Source organism: Sorghum bicolor, chromosome 9 (genome assembly GCF_000003195.3).
Source record: "Sorghum bicolor cultivar BTx623 chromosome 9, Sorghum_bicolor_NCBIv3, whole genome shotgun sequence".
NCBI lineage: Eukaryota > Viridiplantae > Streptophyta > Magnoliopsida > Poales > Poaceae > Sorghum > Sorghum bicolor.
In genome coordinates, this window is record NC_012878.2 from 46,094,057 (window position 1) to 46,115,105 (window position 21,049).

The following is a 21,049-nucleotide window of genomic DNA, read 5'->3' on the forward strand; positions in this document are numbered from 1 at the left end:
GCCATTCATCACTATAGACAGCATGTCTTGTGCTTGTGCCACTGCTTGATGCCACACAGCTTCATCGGCCGGCCCCCCGGTCCTGCAATGCAAGGCTGCAGCTGCAAGCATCTCAGGTAGGTGCAGCCTCTTGGGCCTTGCCCCCCCTCACCAAGTCATATCATACCAACCAATACCATATGATGTGAGATCTGAAGAAACATTCCATTCTGAACTGAAAGATGTAAGAAATGAAATCAAAATCAGAAGAGATTCGAACTTGAAAGATTGTACAGTAATAATAATGGTAAAAAGAGAGAGCCACTTGTTTCTTTCTGCACTGCTATTCTGTTCCCTGTTCTTTACAGCTGGAGGTGTACAGCATCCAATGATCCAATTCTTCATGGGAGTCCCAGTAAACTGTGGGGAACAACACATGACGTAGGCCCCTGCTTAGATCAGTTTCGGATTCTTAAAAACAACCTTTTGTCTCTAGTTTCTAATCTGAATAACGAGCAAAAGCTAGTAGGGTGTTTGGATTCCCCAGTTTTTAAGAATCTCACTTCATTTATTGTTCACTGAATCACAAGAAATTGGTAAAAGCTGGGTATGAACAGCTTATTAGGCCTTGTTTAGTTTGCAAAAATTTTCAAGATTCCCCGTCACATCGAATCTTTGGTCGCATGCATGGAGCATTAAATATAGACGAAAATAAAAACTATCTGCACAGTTTACCTGTAATTTGTGAGATGAATCTTTTGAGCCTAGTTACTCTGTAATTGGACAATATTTGTCAAATAAAAACGAAATGCTACAGTAGCCAAAGACAAAAATTTTTGCGAACTAAACAAGGCCTTAGTTTTTAAAAATCTGATAAAAACTGGCAGCAAGAATTGGTATGTTTAGATCACATCCAATTTCAAAAGCGAGATTAATCCAAACTGCCCGTGGTACATCACCGCTGATTAATCCACAGTTACTGCTACTGACATTGAGACTCAGAGCACTGCGAGTGTGCGCTGCAGCTGCAGGGGTCAAGCGATGCAGACAGCTAGGTATGTGTACCTTCCTGTCCTGCCGCAGCTGCTGTGCTGAGTGCTGCAGCTGCGCTGGGCCAGCGCTGATGCCGTCTGTGAACGCGAGCAGCTGGAGGCCGCCGGTCGTCACGGAGCATCATGTGCGCGCGGCAGCCGATGGTGTGTGTGTGTGTCGCATGTAAACGCCCGGCGGCCGGCACGCATTGCAGTTGTTGTACACGAGCCAGACCCCAGCAGTCTGCACAGGATGCGTGGCGTAGCGTCGGCGTAGCACACAGATCCGTGAACTGTGAACCACAATGCTACTATACGTACAATACTCCTGGGCTGTGGCCCTGTGAACCGCAGAGGCTCGCATACTGTGCGTCTTGTTTACTTGGCTGAAAAGTTACGACTGAAAACACTGCTCGCTGATTTGTTATAAAAAATTTGTTATAAGAAAAAAAAAACACTGCTCCAGATAAACTCAAGTGAACATAGGCATAACAGAGGCAAGCTCAAATAGGGCTGGGCAAAACCCATCTCGTTCTCCTGTGAAGTGACAACTTACCAAGCATTCACGGATCATACAGCAGCTGAGCAGCCTGGAGCTGGTACTGAATGACTGAATCGGAGCAGCGCTAATACCAATCCATAAGCTGCAATTGGCCCACAACCAAGCTGCACGGCCTTGTTTATTATGAGAGAAAAAATAACTGGTAGATTCGGCTGATAAACACAAACATTTAAGTTTCCAGCCAAAATACATTCAACGCACGTAAGGCAATTCTTTCAATCGGCTACACATGCATTCAATAATCAAAACATAAAGGTTTTCAGCAGGGAAGGAAACAGGCAGGGCAATCCATGTTATGATGACAAGCATGGGGCATAAACCTGTTGAGACTTAAACAGGCTAGCAAAACAAAAGTAAATATTTAGTTGCACGATTGATATTAACCATTATTACAAACGGAGGTGCAGAATCAGGGATATCATCTGACTGGTCACCAATCAATCCCTTCCTTCCAAGCTGATAAACTTAACAGGAAAGATACTTGCAGCAGAAAAAGATGGCAAAAAGCAAGTTCATGAGGGGGAATACAAGAACCAGAGCTCCAGAATTCGTCCATCTTCATTATTCTCTGAGTGTACAGACGGATGCATTGCTGGATATTTGAGAAACTAACACGATGAGCTTAAAACAGATTAAAGTACATGATGGTGTCCTTCGCCATCACCAGCAAAAGCAGCTTCAAGTATATCAAAGCCCACTTTCTGGTGATATCATGGTGCACGTAGTCCAGAAGAATCTCCTTGTGGAACATGTATACTTGATGGAACACCGCGCCGACCATAAGAGAGGTACTTATGCTGTTCTTGGAGACAAGAAGCATAGCTGGGATCATGTAAAAGGTGATTTTGCTTGCCATCTCTGATCGCCTTACTTTAGAACTCTCACTTGTCAGGGGACTACTTCTAGGTTTAGCGATAGCTGCTTCTAGCGGGCTGAAGGCCATAACCTTTGGTGTGGCTTCCTCACTTGACTTGTATGTCTCAGAGATCTGTCATATTTCCAGACATCATCAAAATCATGAACATTTAGTACAGGGTGACAGAATATGTGACTAATCAAGCACTAAGTCTTGCTGGTGCCAAACCTGTGACTTCTGCATCTGGGATCCATTGGATGCTAGAGAGGAAAACCAACGAGGTAAAACTTGTGCTCCACTGAGGTGAGATGTTGGTTCATATCCCAGAAACTGTTGCGCATATACATGCCAGAATACATAGACTTTCATTCTTCTGAATGATATGAAATATAATATAATGGAAACCAGAAGCCCAACTTCTTTCAAACCTTAAACAACTTTTACAAAGGTCACAAGTTTCCATTACTCTCTGAAACTAACGAAGCAACCGTTTTTTTTAGTTTAGAGAGCATGGATGGATACAAGGGTACACACATTTAATGCAAAAGGATACACAACAGATCAAAACATGTAAATTGGACAAAGATAGAACAACTACCGGTTCATATCAAGAGTTGGGTACTGTGAAAATACAAGCTATCTAGAGTACTGATGTGTTCTAACTGAAGTATAAGCCTTTAAAAAATTTGACTTCCGATATCTTTCAAAATCTGCAATGCAAGTTCGAAACATGACAATCATATATAATCATATATCACGATTCTATTTGGTCCTATAAATATCAGAGTAAATTAGTGGTTAATGTGGTGTTTTTGTTTTGGTGACAGTGCAACTGTCTAAAACAACAAGTGTTTGTGATCACTGATCAGTAGCAGAAAGATCAGCAGCTTTGCAAAGATGTGACGCTGTGAAATGATTTGAAGCCATCAATAATCTATATTCTATTATATAACAGTATGGAAAGATAAAATCATTAAATGATTTAAGACATTAGTTATAGCATTGTTATCCTAGACACTCGATACTAATTAGACGGTTACCCCACGAGTAGCGCTTAAGCTTACTAATGTCATCTAGACAGTCTAATCGCACATCACCATACCATCTAGAAGTTAGACTTTGAGACCTCCAGCTAGCAGATAGGTGAACAATGAGCTATAGTATCCTCTATATTTCATCATCCAGATGGAAACATGAGTCTGGCTTTCTTAGCTTCTTTTTTTTGTTCAGTTCTCCACAGACAGACAAACCTTTAAAGTGAAAAGAATACATAGGTCATTTCATGAGACAATACACTTTGCAGTTTGTGGAAGAGGTGCTAAGGGCACAGGACACTACAAAATAATCAGTTTTTTTCCTTTGAATTTTGGACATCAGGCAAACACTAAACGGAATACCCTATTAATAGTAAATCACATCTTAGCAGGTGGCAATCACAAGGTGATGCAATCTAGCGTACATTGGTATTCATATCCATAAGAGGAACTTTATATACCTACTTGCCATTTCAATTTTTCAGAACTAATCATTATAAGCTCAAAATGTTGATGCTCATGCTACATGTTCCACAGAAAGCCATACCGTCCTCCAAGAATGTCAACTACTGACTGCATTCTACCAATTGGTTTAAGCAATAAAAATTTGCAAAAAGATTACCATCAAAATAGATATTAATAAATATCCTATTATCCTCTAATGCGTATTGAACTAATAAGCAGACTCCAGAGTTATTTATATATAGCAGCATAAGAGCTAAGCAACAGAAGAATATAGACAATCATCCACACTAAAATATTATTGATGGAGTGAATGTGCTCAAAGCGAGGACAACTCTATGACCACCGGACATCAACTAGGATTGACCTTCTTGTTAGCTATGATACTTTCCCCACTCTAAGAAACAGCTTGGCATCATGATTCCTAAACATGTGACTATCACAGGTCACAGCTTCCATAGTATGAAACTGTGTTGTTGTTCTTCCTCAAAGAAATGACACCAAGTAGGAGCAGTATCACCTCATGTTAAGTCAATGTTTTGATAATATCTAAGTAAAAAAAAATGACAGATATATGTACCATACCCATTTCTCAAACAATCGACTCATCATCTCCAACATGACTTTCCCAAGATAAATACTGATATAACAAAACCCACAATAAAGCTTATCAAGAACTACACAGATGCAGTTCTCTCAGTTGTTAATGGAGGGACACACGAGACTGGCAAATGATATTAGACCAATTCAACCAGTCTTTCTCTTCCACAGTATTAGAGATATGTATAGTCTAACACATGATGTTAAGCTATACATATATCTAATGCACGGCAATGTGCTTCTCTCCTTACACTTATCTTCAGTCTCGCCATGTCCATGGATTCAGATTGCAGACACTACATAACTACATAAGCATACTACATATTTTGGTCAAGTATAAACCACGACGGAGATAATAAACGAGAGCAATATCCACCTCTGATACCAAAGCAAAAGCAGACGCGAATCGGACGACGGGGTTGCATTAGGAAAGCCTACGAGACAGATCATCAATCCAACGGCGCAGATCAGACCAACCGCGCAGGCACACGAATCACTAAAGAATAGCATCACAATCACCCATTCCGATCTGCAGGTACGAAGTACGTAGCACAAGCAAGGAGGGATCGGGTACTCGAACGAACCTTGCCGAGCGCATGGGGCGACGGGGCGGACGGGTAGCGGGGCAGGGACGAGAGCGCGCGGGCTCCGGCGATCGGCGGCGCTGCGTCGGCGGCGGCGCGGTTGAGGGCGGCGGCGAGGTTGAGGGCCTTGGATCGGGCCAGGATCCGCGACGCCATGGCGATGGGTTGGGGTTCCCGTCTGTTGGAGAGAAGCGGCGGTGGTGGGTGGGAAAGTGGGAAGAAACAGCCGCACGCGCACGGCACGAGATGGTTCGTGGAAGGAATGGGCGGGCCTGACCCGGCTCGGCCCAACTTGGTCTGACCCCGTGCTTTGGGCTCCTCTGTCTCCGGGGCCCAAGATGTACTCTCATTATATATATTTATAAAATTATATATATTTATAAATATTATTTTTATGTTTCTAAAAAAATATTATTATTGTACGTTGTCTTATCTTACCTTGTGCTTTCATAAAGCAAAACTTCCAGAATCTATCTTATTCCACGGCGCTCTATGTCATCGCTTAGTATAGGCCTTGTTTAGTTCTCGTCAAAATTTTAAAAGTTTTCAAAATTCTTTATCACATCAAATCTTGCAGCACATACATAAAATACTAAATATAGATAAAAAAATAACTAATTGTATAGTTTACCTGTAAATTGTGAGACGAATCTTTTGAGCTTAGTTAGTACATAATTGAATAATATTTGTCAAATACAAACGAAAGTGCTACAGTAGTGAAATTCAAAAAGTTCACAACTAAACAAGGCCTTAGTTCAATTTTTTTTTAAGATTTCCCGTCACACTGAATCTTGCGGTACTTGTATGGAACATTAAATATAAATAAAAAACAACTAATTATACAATTAGTCTGTAATTTGCGACAAAAGTCTTTTAAACCTAGTTAATTCATAATTAAATAAAAATTATAAAATACAAATGAAAGTAATAAAAAAATTTCTCCAACTAAACAAGGCCATAGTCTGTTTGATTCTCCTCCCTACTCCCACCTGCAGCCGACTCGATGCCTTAGTTGCTCCATAATAAGGCCTTGGTGGAAAATTTTGGATTTGGCTACTGTAACACACTTTCGTTTGTATTTGATAATTATTGTCTAATTATAGACTAACTAAGCTAAAAATTGTCTTATAAATTATAGATAAACTGTGCAATTAATTTTTATTTTTTTCTTTATTTAATACTTTATACATGCATCTAAAGATTCATGACACAGAATCTTTTTTTTTTTTGCAAATTAAACCAGGCCTAAATGGCTAGATGGCCGCCCCACCTGATCTCTACTGCAAAACAAAGGCCTTGTTTACTTGTAAAATTTGTTGCAAAATAGACATTATAGTATTTTCATTTGTATTTTGATAAATATTTTTTAATTATAGGCTAACTAGGCTTATAAGATTCGTCTTGTAAATTACATAACTAGTTATTTTTATTTATATTTATTGCTTTATATATGTGCCGTAAGATTCGATGTGACTGGGAATCTTGAAAAATTTTACAAAATTTTTGGGAAGTAAACAAGGCAGCATCCAAGGATATCACATTTTAAATTTGAGCAATTTTGGACAAGGATCCCTGAGTTTAATGAGATTGTCGCAGATGCTTGGGCACAGCCAGTCCAGGGAAATAATCTAACGATGAGGTTGCATAGTCGGTTGAGAACAACAGCGACACGATTGAAAACATGGAGAAAAAGCCTATTCAACAACGCCAGGCTGCAGTTGAACATTGCGAACGAGGCAATACTTCATTTCGACATTGCCCAGGAAACAAGACGACTATGAAAGCAGGAGTAACTGAGAAACCTCAAACAACAGGTTTTAGGGTGGGCGGCAATTGAAAGATCACGCCGACGTCAATGCTCGCGACTGACCCAGATCAAAGAAGGGGATGCTTGCACAAAATTTTTTCACCAAAAGGCGAATGGAAGGCGAAAGAGGAACCTCATTGCAAACCTTAAAACACCAGAAAATAGCATTGTCTGGGGCCATGATGAGAAGGAAGGAATCATGTTCCAATTCTTCTCAGACCTGCTGGGCAACTGAGTGGAGCGTACCTAAATATGGACTAGAACCAATTGCAGGATTGATGATGACACAATGGATAGGCCGTTCTGAGTGAACGAATTGGAACACACCGTTAGGATGCTACCTGTAGAAAAGGCACCAGGTCCTAATGGCTTCATAGGCTCTTTTTATAAGGCTTTGTTTAGTTCCAGAAGTGAAAAATTTCGTGACACTGTAGCACTTTCGTTTGTTTGTGATAATTTTTGTCCAACTATAGACTAACTAGGTTCAAAAGATTCGTCTCGTCAATTTTGACCAAACTGTGCAATTAGTTTTTATTTTCGTTTATATTTAATACTCCATACATGCGTCTAAAGATTCGATGTGACGGAGAATCTTGAAAAATTTTGGGTTTTTGGGTGGAAGTAAACAAGGCCTAAACGATGTTGGCAGACCATTAAAGGAGACATTGTGGAGGCGATGAACTGTTTCTACCACCTACAGGCTAGACCCTAGAACACTTGAATGGTGCCAACATTGTGCTCATTCCAAAGGTCAAGGTAGCTTAAAGTGCCAAGGATTTTGGACCAGTAAGTCTAGTACATTCTTTTGCTAAACTCATTACGAAGACTTTGGCCTTAAGGCTGTCAAAGCACATGGACCATCTTGTATCTTCTTTCACAAAGTGCCTTCATCAAAGGCATATGCATACATGATAACTTCATGTATGTCAGGAGCCTAGCTCGGGCATATCATCGAACAACAACTCCAGCACTATTGTTTAAGCTCGACATATCCAAGGCCTTTGACACCGTCTCATGGGAGTATGTCTTAGAAATGATGGAGCACCGTGATTTTTAGTACAAGATGGAGGGAATGGATCAGTCTACTGCTGCATACCTCACACTCTTTAGTGCTGCTCAATGGGGCAGTAGGAGAGACAATTCAGCATGCGAGAGGATTGCGACAAGGTGGCCCACTTTCTCCTTATCTATTATTCTGGCAATAGACACACTATAAAAGTTTCTTGAGCTGGCAACGCAGGAGAGTATTTTGTCCCCCCTTCGAGGAAGATTAGCAAAGATCAGGGTATCACTCTATGCGGATGATGCTACCATTTTCTTAAATCCTTACCAACAAGAGGTCATATCACTTAAACATTCTGACATTTTTTGGAGCAGCAATAGGGCTAAGACTGAATTAGGAAAAGTGCTCGGTAGCTCTAATGCACTGGTATCAATCTGGACCATATTCTGGAGCTATTTGCTAGATAGAGGGTCAGATTCCCAATTACATATTTGGGGCAGCCCCTCACCCTAGGCCGATTGAAGGTAGTGCACCTACAGGGGATATTAGATAAGGCAAGAACACAACTCGCATGATGGCAAGGTTGGCTACTAAACTCAACAGGAAGAAGGGAACTAGTATGCTCGGTACCAAGTGCTATTCCAATCTATATGCTGACATCAATCAAGGCACCAAAGCAACTACTGGGGGAACTTGACAAGGTTCACAGGCGTTTCCTATGGACTAATGATGGTGAGATCACATGGGGGAAGTGCAAAGTTGGGTGGCCCCTTGTAGCAAGGCCAATAGTGTGGGGGGACTGGGGATTCTTGACCTTAGGAGATTTAGTAGGGCACTTTGATTACGATGGTTATGGCTTGCATGGAGCAACAACCAGAGGCCATGGGTAGGAATGAAGCTGCGTGTTGATAAAATAGATATTGCCCTATTCACTATAGCTACTATGGTGACTGTACATGATGGATGGAAGACCTCTTTTTGGCTATCTAGTTGGATTGAAGGGTGGTCACTAGCATCTCTATTTTCCACAACTGTACAAACATAGTAGATGGAAGAATAGGACGATACGTGAAGCAGTCCTAAATGAGAAATGGGTCGAGGATGTGGCTTTTGATCTGAGCGTCGGGCTTTTAAGAGACATTTTTCTTCTAGGCCAAAAGATCCAATCGCTACATTTAGACCTTAGTTTTGTGCATGAGGACTAGATTGTTTAGACTTTGGAAAGTTTGGCAAGTACTCTGCCCGATCGACCTATGAAATCCAGTTTAGTGGACATATCACCTCCAACTTTCCCAAATTGATCTAGAAGGCTTGGGCCACACTGAGATGCAAATTCTTCATTTGGCTACTGCTAGAGAATAGAGTGTGGATAGCGGCTAGGCTACAACTGAGGTGATGGGAGAACAACTATTTTTGTGTGCTCTGTGAAAGAAACCCTGAAACCATAACTCACCTCTTCATCGAATGTCCTTATGTGAAGAAAGTTTGGACCCTAGTCTCCATGTGAAGTGATCGTAACAACTTATAGCCTGCAGGTTGGACTGAATTTGGGACATGGAGTGGTTCATGGTGATGATGGAGGGAGGGACTAGGGATGCACCCTCGCTAGCCATCCTGACGCTATGGCATATTTGGAAAGAGCGAAATTTTAGAGCTTTCAATGACATGCCGAGCTTGGAACTTCACAAGGATAAAGGACGAATGCTCTGACTGGGTTTCTACTAGACGGTGGGCTCTTAGCTTTCCAGGTGTTGATGGTGGATAATGTCAACTTCTAATAGAACTTTAGACACAAAAGAAAACATGAAAACAAACTAGTCTAGGGTTTTATCTGACAATTTCCATGAGTTTTGGTTATTCTGTAAATTCTAGGGATTACTAGAAAAGGGACGCGGCGTTGCCACGTAGGAGACTGTTTAGTGTAATAGGTTTAACTAATTGATTGATAATTTATTTGAATACAATTTAGGTATAAGTATTGGTTCGCTTGCTGTATTTCACAAAGAGACCCATGTTAGGGGAAGTGGTCATTCCAATAGATTTCAAATAATTATATATCATATGCAACAGTTTATATTATTGAACTTTGAATGATCAAATTATTCTTGAATAGGAGCATGTAACAAAGATTCAACAGAGCAAGTATTACTTCAATTATTTAAATTTACAAACTGAGCTATGCGCACCTGGTTTCGTTTATTAATTATGTCTTTTTTGCACTATATTGTTACTTGGGGTAATATTATGTGTAGTTGAATACATATTTTTTTAGGATCATAAAGCTGGTGAAATCACTCAATCGTTTTATATTATGCATGGTATGGGTAAGGTACCATAAAAATTTCATAACAATTCTAATAAAGACAGTAACACTATTACGTATTTATATAAAACTCTAGAGAAATGTAGATCCACATTTATAGAAATAAAATTGCACTAAAACATGTTATGTTATGTGTTTACAGTGCAGTATTAGTTATATAGACCTCGTGGAGTGAACCAGTTGTTCAGTCCACAGTATAACACGTGGTGAGCTGCCAGTCTATATTACTTATTCGTAGTGTTTAGTTTGTTTGTATACTATTTAGATGTAGTGATTTTTAACTATTTTTTCTTTTTGTATATTCTTATTTGTTTTCCTATTTTTCTTTGAAATTTAAGGATATAATATATTATCCTAGGTGTTCAAATAGAACTATTATATTTTTTACAAAGAGAGAGGAGCATTAGTGTAACACGCGGTGAGCCTGCTAGTCTATATTTAGATGCAGTGATTTTTAATTATCTTCTCTTTTTGTTTATTATCAGTGATTTTTAACTATCTTTTTTTTTGTTTATTATTTTTTGTGGTTTTTTATTTTTATTTGAAACTTGAGGATATAATATATTATCCTAAGTGTTGGAAGAGAACTATTACATTTTTTTATTAAGAGAGAAAAGCATTTTTTAAGTAATTTTGATATAGTAATATGGATATCGTACGATAGATTTATATTTATACAAATTAAATTCCATGAAAATATGTGATACTATGTATTTAGAGTGTAGTGCTAGTTGTGTAGAGCACAACAAACTTGGTTTGGTATTTTTTTTGTTTTTTATTTGATTTGTTATGATTTTTATAATATTTCAGCCGGTTTAGATAAATAATAAATCCGCTAGAAAATGGAAAAGGCCATTGGGCCCAATTCGGCCCAACGCCGAGCGGCGATGCGGGCCGAGGCCCATAACGTGGCCTGAGCAGCGGCTGGACCGCGGGTTCATTTCTGAAGAATTGGAAGGTTTTTTTGCAAGAATATATAAGAGAGGGAAGTGGACTGCTGGTTTATTCGTATAAAGTTGGAGGGCTTTTTTACAAAACGACCAAGGAGAGCACGATCTCGCCCGTTCATGAGCCGGATCCGACGGCCGAGAAAGGTAGGCGACGTGGCCACGCTCGCCTGCCTTCTTTTGGTGCAGGAATCGTTCTTTAGAGATTCCAGAAAATGATTAAAGGAGGGATTCAAGTGCTTAAAAACAATGAAACTTGGCCATGAAGGAAGCATATGTCATCTAGACATGGGAAGGATCTAGAATACACCTGAAGCAACGGGGACCCGAGTCCCTTCCATGTGGGGCTGGCCGGCCATAAGGGGGTGCCGGACGGCACCCCCCTAGGGTTTCCTCCTGCCGCCTTCTGGAGTCTTCTTCCACCAACTCTAAAGATCCATCTTAACCCTACATAAAGTTGGTTTGATCCAACGACACGTATTCATCCCACCGGACTATAATTATAGGGGTAGACCCCCCCCTCCCTGGAGGCATCATCCTCATTCATCCCTCAGTCATTTGGAGATCAAGCCATCAAGAGCTTTCTAATCATCAGAGCCTCTCTAGTTCATAGCTTTAGCCTAGTTAGATTAGAAGTAGAGGAGTTCAAGTTCGTTAGCCAGAGCTGGATTCTTGGCATTGTCAGGAGTGCAGAGTTCGGTATAGATCTTGTAACTTTACTCTTATTCTTTATCATTATAATTTTGGAAATATTACTCTTCATATTATATATGTTCTTAATTGCAACATTGTCTGCTTTAATTATATGTTTAGCATAGTTGGTTTGATCCTATTAAATTTATGTAATTGCTCGTATAGCGTTCATCTAGAGAATTCTTGTGTGAATGATTGGCAATATATAGACGTGGTGTTTAGATATCTTGCCTATCTACGGGTGCTCCCTGATGTGCGGGGTCGTGTGGTAGTTTGCCTAGGTGTTTGCTATAGTTGCGTTGATTCCTCTATAGTCCACCCCCCGTACATTGGTTTGGTAGAGTCCGGTCGCGTCGGAGGTGACATTATGTCTCAATGTCCTCCTTAGTTGATGCTCCTTTTATATTTAATTATGGTATAGAGTTGACTAATAATGGTTACTAGATGTAATTGCACTAATTTGAGTATTCGTTGATGCAATTATAGAATTACCTTAGATATAATTTCCTTCATCTATTTATTGGCTATGTTGTTGTTGTGACTAGATGAGAAGCTCTGTATTTATCTTTATATATATGATGCTTGATCCTTATTTATCACTTATATTTATCTTTATCATGTGATTACCTCCATTATGAGTAGAGTAAATGATCTTGGTTTCACCTCTTATTCAATATATATAATTGTTATCAATGCCATATTTATAGTTTAGCTAGACCTTCCCAGTGGTATAAATATAAATTGACAACCTGGTAATATTCTAGGTAAAATGCTACAATGGTCTAGTTATCTGTCCGCTTGCAGAGTTGTTATTTACTTACTTATTATATTTATTTTTGCCTAGTCACATGAAATTATAGAACTATATTATGCCTTTGTTTATTTCTAGCTATATAATTAGGGATGACAACCTAGTTCAATGCTTAGGAATAGGGGCAAGAGATAAAGTGGCTAGTTTGCTAATGGCAAGTTAATTCAGCACTATACATTTCTTTAGCATTGACTTTTATTGATGACGTTAAGAAATGCCAACACCAGGGATTGTTCTAAACAACATGAATAATTAGCATAGACTTTTCTTATCCCATTGGCGATCTACCGTATGAGATAGCGCCTCTCGCGCAATGTATGTTGAAACTTTGTCTCTTGCTTATTAATATAATGCTGGGTAATCGGATTTTTCAAAAAAAAACTTTTTACAGAGCAACAAGAGACCAAGGACAAAATGATTCTGATACAATTTAGACACGTATAGTATCATTCAATCATGTGAGTTCCTTTTTTTCTGGAGAAACACAACTTTCAAATCTTGCCATGTACGAGTCTCCAAGCCATTAATGTTGCATAACTTTTAAATTTGTGTTGCTTTTTCTGCTACCTCAGCTCTCAATGCAATTCAATTTTTTTCAAATTCCTGCAGCAACACGTGAGAAATCTTCTACTATTATATACTAGCATGTCCATGTATTTTCTAATAAGAGGAGTGACAATCTAGAACTTGCCTCACCATGGACTAAGTGACTGGTAAGTCACCGAACCACGTAAAAACATCGTGTGTCATCCTCTACGTTGTGGTTTGCATATCTCAACACAAAGTTTACCTTCTTGCAATATATCTTTCTTGTGTTTTAAGCTTGTGCCTTGTTGATATTTCTAATACGATTACAAATAAGAAATTCAAACTCTATCCTAGTAAAGGCATTAGAAATATTGGACATCTTCTAGCATTGCTTAAGTTAGGTTGTCAGCCCTAACACAACACCAAAAGATATGGTTGTACTTATGATCATGGCACTATAAAAAATAAATGAAGGTTATCCGCAAGCACACAGATAAAATATTCTCATTGTAGCATTTCACCCAAGAAAGTTCCAGGTATGGTTATTTATAATTTTACCACTGGGAAGACACTTAGAGGTATGAAAGCTATATCTTACACTTGTGATAAGATTTCTAGTAGATCAGTACTCAAAACAGGGATCAATCATATCATAAATAAGGATAATTAATAACAAGTCAACATATCTCAAAAGGATTCCACCGAGCATTTCCTATATGGGCGTGATTCTAGGAAAAACTAGAAAATAGAGACTAACTCCTAGAGTTATTCTAACTATAGGTCATTGAGCTACCTTAGTTAGTGAAATTATATTTAGTAATCATAGTCATGACTTCACTTGTATCTATACACAAGAGACATTGCTAAGGTGGGTCAGGAACATAGCAAGACATCACCCCGCAACTCTGCCTTACTAGTCCTATATTCAGAGAGTAGACTACATAGGACTCAAACGAAGCTATCACCTTCGTGATCTACCACATGGCCCAGAACATAGGGTGCATTCGTAGATAGACATTGTTTAAGCACCACGCCTACATAATTTCTACTACCCACCCCTGAGCTCAAAGGATGAGTGCTATATGAACATGTGTATAAACACAACTAATATAACTATACTAAACATATAATCAAAGTAGGCAATGAACATTATAATTATGAATATATGATTATACCAAGTCATATTAAGTATTCGACTCAAACATGAACTAAAATAAGAACTAGAGGGGAATTATGAACTAGACGAGAACACGATGAACTAGAACAAAAACAAGATGAACTAGAAGATCTAATTGATGAACTAGAAGAACAAAGGATGAACTAGAAGATAAACACAATGAACTAGAAGGTAAATAACTCAAATAGATTAACAATATTGAATACTTGAGAGAAGTATAAGGCTTTACCTAGCCTCCTCGTGACTAGATCTTGAATCCAAGCATGGCTTGACTCTAATTCCTATTCTAATCTAGCTATGCCCTAATTGGTGGAGCTCTAAACTATACTATGAGATATGACTATGAGGGATTGATTGATTGATGATTGATCGATGTCTCTAGGGGGTCTGACTCTGCTTATATAGTTCGGTGGGATGAACCGCAACCCTTGGATCAAACCGACATATAACAAGGGTCAAGATGTGTTGTAGAGGTCGGTTGGAGGCCGTCACACAAAGGAGAAGAGACTGTCAAGTGGGCCCAGGCTGGCCGGCTTGGCTAGTGGGACCGGCTAGCCACCGCTGGTCTCCCACTTCGTTCTCATGTCTTCTGGTGTCTTCTACATCCTTCAAGTGCCTCTTTCCAATTCGTTTGCATAATGAGTCGTGTTGTGGGTGGATTCTTTCCTTTTACAACTTCTGTATAAATCCCTATTGACATTTACTACCGTCATTACTAAAAAGCAAAAATAACTCCTACCCCTAGCAACAACGCCAGAAATGCTCGGTATATAATTAATTTGTCATTTAGCAACTAGCCACTTCTTAATTACTAACATTTTCTAAACATGAAGTAGGTTGTCATCCCTAATTATATTGCTTGAAAATTATTATAGATTTACATGTACTAATGTGACTTGACGGATATAAAAGATATGAATATAACATGATTTTAAACTAAGTGAGTTCTACAAGCAGAGAGATAATTATACCATTCTGGCATTTTACCTAGGGAGTTCATCCAGGTTGTCGATTTATATTGTACCACTAGGAAAGCTGTGTAATAAACTATAATCTATTATATTGATAAGAGACTATATAGGATGAATAAGTGATATTACCAATGTCATCTAATCTACTCATAACAGGCAGAGGTCACAAGATAAATATGGATAAATATGGGTGATAGCATAATCATCAAGTATCATAATTATGGATAATCATCAGAGCATCTACTAGTCATAATCATAGTTAGCCATTGGATAAACTAGGGAGTTAGATCTAAGGTAACTCTATAACTACATCAATGAATAACTTTAATTAGTGCAATTACATCTAGAAATCATTGTTAAGTTAACCCTACATCATAATCACATGTAAAGAGACAACAACTAATGAGGGTATTAAGACACAAGGGTCACCTCCTTCGCGACCATGTGATAGGTTACCGATATGAATCGGTACGAGGGTGGTCCGGTCTTCACGATAGTAGATCAAAAGAACAAGAATAACTTGCTGCGAACAGCGGATAACTAGCTTTATACCTGACAAAGGTTAGATGCGACCAAGCGACGGGGAGAGAGGCACCGAAACCGCGAAGACTTCGACTCGATCTCCGAACGACCGCAGAACCACAATCCAGAACTAATCCACACAATACGGCACAGCCGAACGGAAGCCGTAGAGCACGAAGTAGGAGAACCCAGAGGATTCACTTCACAAGTCCAAGAAGAACAAGGAAGAACAAAAGTTGAGTAAGGCACTCAGCAGCGCAGCTGCAATATCATGTAGTTTATCAAATGATCAAAGGTTCCTGATAGCTTAGAGGTAGGGGATATTTATACTAGGAACAACCCTCCTAGATAGGTTTGAAAACGAAATAGAGTTTCTGAGGGAAGGCAATGTGAAAGCACCCCTCGGAATGGATTCCGAACTGGCTTCGCGTGACTGTTGGCCTCCAGAGCAGTTTCCAATAAACTGACCATAACTTTTTATTGAGAACTCCAATGACGAACCGTTTCTTGGGTGTGAAACTAGACTCCAAGAGCTTTCCAGCAATGTATGCCACGCACCACAAAACATTGTAGATTGGTACAGTTTTGCACGGCAAGTTGTACCAACTTTCTGTCACGACACAGTGTTGACCTTCTGAGCAGTCTGTACTAATTTTGGTCTGCAGGCAATATGGAGTATCCAAACTGGTCGCCACTAGATGCATTGGAAAGTAGACTCGTCAAGCTTTCCAACAAGTGCTCATGGACCTTCATAGCTTTTGTGAGTAAAAAGTTATGAAGATTTCTTTGCACTGGTCCGTTTTTGACTTCCACTGGTCCGTTTTTGACTTCTTCTAAAACTTGCACTGGTCCGTTCTTCATGGTCCGATTCATCCTTCTCTTCTTCTATATACCTGAGTACAATCCAGGTAGAATACTTAGGTAGTATATAATTCTCATTAATGTTAAAATGAATCTCACAAAGTAGCGCGTGGACCTCTTGTTGTAGCTTCTTTGCACGACTACGTGTAACCGGTCCATCGATGACTTGGGCTGGTGTCGGTGTAGGTAAAACTTGAGTGGTTGTAGCTTGACTTGGAGCTTGTGACATCTTGCTTGCCGGCATGGCCATATCACCATGCCCATGCTAGTCCTACGTACGGAGGGTGGACTACAGAGGAACCAACACAGCTGTCACTTGCGCGGACTACCACACGTCCCGACACGTCAGGGTGCACTCGCAAATAAACAAGATATCTAGACACCATGTTTACATATTGTGTACCATCTACCCAATGATCGATTAGATAAACATTATACGAGTAATTACATAAATTCAATAAGATCAAACCAACTATCCTAGATATATAATCAAAGTAGACAACAACAATTGCAATTAAGAACATATGAATCTAATAAGAGTAAAGTCTCCCTAATATATATATATATATAATAAATACAATAAAGTAAGAACTAGATCTATTACCGAACTCTTGCGCTTCAGACCGACGCTAGGGCTCTAGATCCTGATGAAGAACTAGATCTCCTCTACTTCTAATCTAGCTAAGTAGAACTATGAACCAGAAGGGTCTTGATGAGCTAGAAGCCTCTTGATGCTTGATGGCTTGAGGCCTTGATGAATAATGAATTAGCTCTTCCTAGGAGGGTCTACCTATGTATTTATAGTCCGGTGGGATGCACGTGCGTCGTAGGATCAAACCGACGTAACCAAGGGCCGAGATGCTTCAAGAGAGGCGGTGGAGGAACATTCCAAAAGGGGGCCGCAACCCTAACCCTAGGGCACCGCCCGGCCCCATGGTGGGGCCGTCCGGCCCCACCTGGTGGCGGCCTGGCCCTCCATTGCTTCGGGTGTCTTCTAGAGGGTTCCTGAGTCTTCCTGTGATGTTTTCCGTAGCGGATAAGTTTCATGTTTATTTTGCACTTGAATCCCTCTTTTCAGCTTTTCTGAAATAAACCCTAGAAAATACAGAATATGCAAAACTTGTGGAAATTGTCAGTTAAAAACCCTGGACTAGTGTGTTTTCATGTTTTCTTTTGGGTCTAAATTTCTAATGAATGTTGATGTTAACCAACGTCAACAATTCCCCAAGCTTACCTTTTGCGAGTCCCTTGGCAAACAAACTAAGCCTAATTGTTATTGTATTTGGATCAGGAGTTGCTACAATATTATTATACTTTCAAGTACACATGCTCTCAAACAAGAATTTCCTCTGGATCAAATGATTGTGGGGGTATAAACCCCTATACCCTTACGGCTAGACTTGGGCCAGGAGGCTTGGCTCATTACGAGACAAGCTCAAGGCTTGATCCGACAGCTTGGAGTTTCGCGCAAGGAAACAAGACATGGAGATCAAGCAGGATTCTAGTCGGTTAGAATAGGAATTGATATCGAACTATCTATGGCAATTGTAACCGACTAGGATTAGTCTCCAGATTTGTAACCCTGTCCTCCGGACTATATAAGGAGGGACGAGGGACCCCCCTAGGACACATTATTCTCTCAACACAAATCAATACAATCAGACGCAGGACGTAGGTATTACGCTAACTCGGCGACCGAACCTGGATAAAAAGCTTGTCTGTGTCTTGCGTCACCATCGAGTTTGTAGTTTGCGCACCGTCTACCGATAAACTACTACCATGGGTATACCCCAAGGTAGACTGCCGACCAGCTTTCGTCGACAGTGGCGCGCCAGGTAGGGGGTGTGCGTGCAACTTCTCCGGCGAACAAGATGGTCACAATCCCAGCTTCCGCGGCCGTGCCTGAAGGCCTCACGTTCACCGTCGGCCAGATCACGTGGACGACGCGCGGCGGTGGTCTCACGACCACGGTTTCGGAAGGAACCCAGATCCAATCTGGGATCACGTCGGCCCCGACCACTCGGGTGATGGCACCGAGCGCCCGACCACCGCTCCCGCTCTACAAGGGAAAGAAGATCGACTGCTCGGACCTTCTCCAAGCACTTGATCACGCCGATTCCAAGTTACTTGAAGCTTCCCAACTAGTAGATGGAATCTTGCGCCAGCCTGATCAAGCCGCCCCAACAGATTTTTTCAAATCCCACCGGCCAACTCGTGTCGTTACACACGAACGGCTGGGAACGTCTCTGACGATAACCTCAACTCCCTCAGGACGATCCGTCAAGCTCAAGGCTAACCCGGAGGAAGATTATCCTTGCGATCTGAACAACTCGGCCTCTCTCTACTCACGGCACATCCAATCCCTTTTCAACAAGGCGGGTTGGCTGCCAAAGTGGAACGGTCGACCTGCTCGTCACTACGTCAACATGGTGACGACCCGAGAACTACGGGATGGCCAGGCTTCCGGCACAAATTCGAGCACTGGTTCCGTCCCCACCGAAGTTATAAACTCCGAAGACGAGGACTACGACCTGGATTTGCCTTCACATCCTCCGGGCTTCTCTCGTTTCCCGGTCTTCCCACCCCGGCGAGGAGACATTGTTTTCAATGTCAGCGTCGACGAGCCGGTCGTTGATGGAGAAACAGACGAGCAGAGACAGCTCTGCGAGCAGCGTAACGCCGATCGCGCCCGACGACATGCGGACGAGGAACGCCAAATCCCGCCGCATAATCTCAGCGACGCTTTCGACATGGTCGGGGATCAACCAGTTTATAAAACACCAAGCGCCAACGTGGCTGTCGCCATGGCTAATTTAGATCGGCTCCCTGATACTCCCGAGTGCCAGGGGGTCCGAACCAGTGTCCGAGCACACCTGATCGCCGCAATGGGACAGACAGCCACTCTGCTCAAAAGAGTCCAGGCCGTCTCCTATATAGAAGCCACCTCCGACCAGACTCATCGTAGCCGGACCTCACCGCAGCCCAGCAGGCACCACCACAGCCGTTCCCCCGACAACCACCGAAAATACTTACGGCGTGACGACGGCGGTCGGGATGCTGGCGGTCACCGCGAGCAGAATCACAGGCGTGGTCAAGAAGTAAACCAGTACAGGGATCTTCGGTATAACATCCCTCCCAAAGACGCCCGGGACCGTATCAACAGGCGCGCCACGAAGAGAGCAGTCCACGAAAACCTGCGCCGTATCGAGTATGATGCAACGCACGGCCCCCCGGGCCTGAGGCAGTTCTCCTCACACCTCCGCCAGGTCGTGTGGCCCCGCAATTTCAAGCTCGAGAAACTCAAAAAATACGACGGCAAGGAAAATCCAGAGAACTGGATCACTCTCTATGAAATTGCCGTCCGAACAGCAGCAGGAGACGAGCACGTCATGGCCAACTACTTCCCAGTAGTGCTCGACCAGGCTGGTCATCAGTGGCTCCTTGGCCTGCCCAAGGACTCCTTCGACTCTTGGGAAGAGCTACGCAGGCTTTCATCGACAACTTTATCGCCACATGCGAGCAGCCTGGAAACAAGTATGACCTCGAAAGGATAAGGGACAGGAAAAATGAACCTCTGCGCGATTACATCCGACGATTCTCGGATATGCGCCTTAAGATCCCGAAGATTTCCCACGACGAGGCCATCTCTGCTTTCATCAAAGGCCTGTGCTTCCATGAAGCACTAAGGAACAAGCTGTTGCGCAAAAGGCCAACAACGATGGCCGAGCTCCTCGCCACGGCTAAAAATTATGCCGATGCCGACGACGCAGAAAAACTAATCCGGGACGATGCGAGAGGGCCCGACCAGCCTCCTCGGCGAGATGATAGTCGCGGTCGTTTCGACAACAGGAACCACCGCCGCCCCGACAACCATGATCACAGAGAAGGTTGGGATAGGCGGCGCGACAATCGCGACGATTTCAGAGGAAAGCATCCCCGCGATCACGACCACGAAGTGAATACAGTCAAGCGTCCCAACGGGCGACGGGACTACCAAGAAGACTACAACAAAATGTTGAAGGGACCGTGCCAACTGCATCCAAAATCCAATCATACCATGGAAGAGTGCCACGTCCTCAAAAACATCTATACGTGGCGGGCCGCCCAAGACGACTCCGCCAAGAAAAATGGAAAATGAGACAGGCACGACCACGAAGATGAGGACGAGGACCAAGATAGGGACCCACGACACCAATATGTCAGTCCCACTGACGTAGTCCACTCCATCTTCGGGGGCAAGGTCTCCATCGAATCTAAGCGAGAAAGAAAGCTATTAAAGAGAGCCTGCCTCAACATAG

The 21,049-nt window shown here is 41.7% G+C and overlaps 1 protein-coding gene across 1 annotated transcript; it reads right to left on the reverse strand.

The window, feature by feature from the left end:
• Nucleotides 1,840–5,338, reverse strand: LOC8077918 (succinate dehydrogenase subunit 4, mitochondrial). The gene is made up of 3 exons (XM_002440945.2): nucleotides 5,109–5,338; nucleotides 2,657–2,758; nucleotides 1,840–2,560 (listed from the first exon to the last, which is right to left on the reverse strand). Exons 1-3 carry the CDS (start codon nucleotides 5,262–5,264, stop codon nucleotides 2,195–2,197), a joined length of 624 nt encoding a protein of 207 aa, XP_002440990.1. The 5' UTR covers nucleotides 5,265–5,338; the 3' UTR covers nucleotides 1,840–2,194.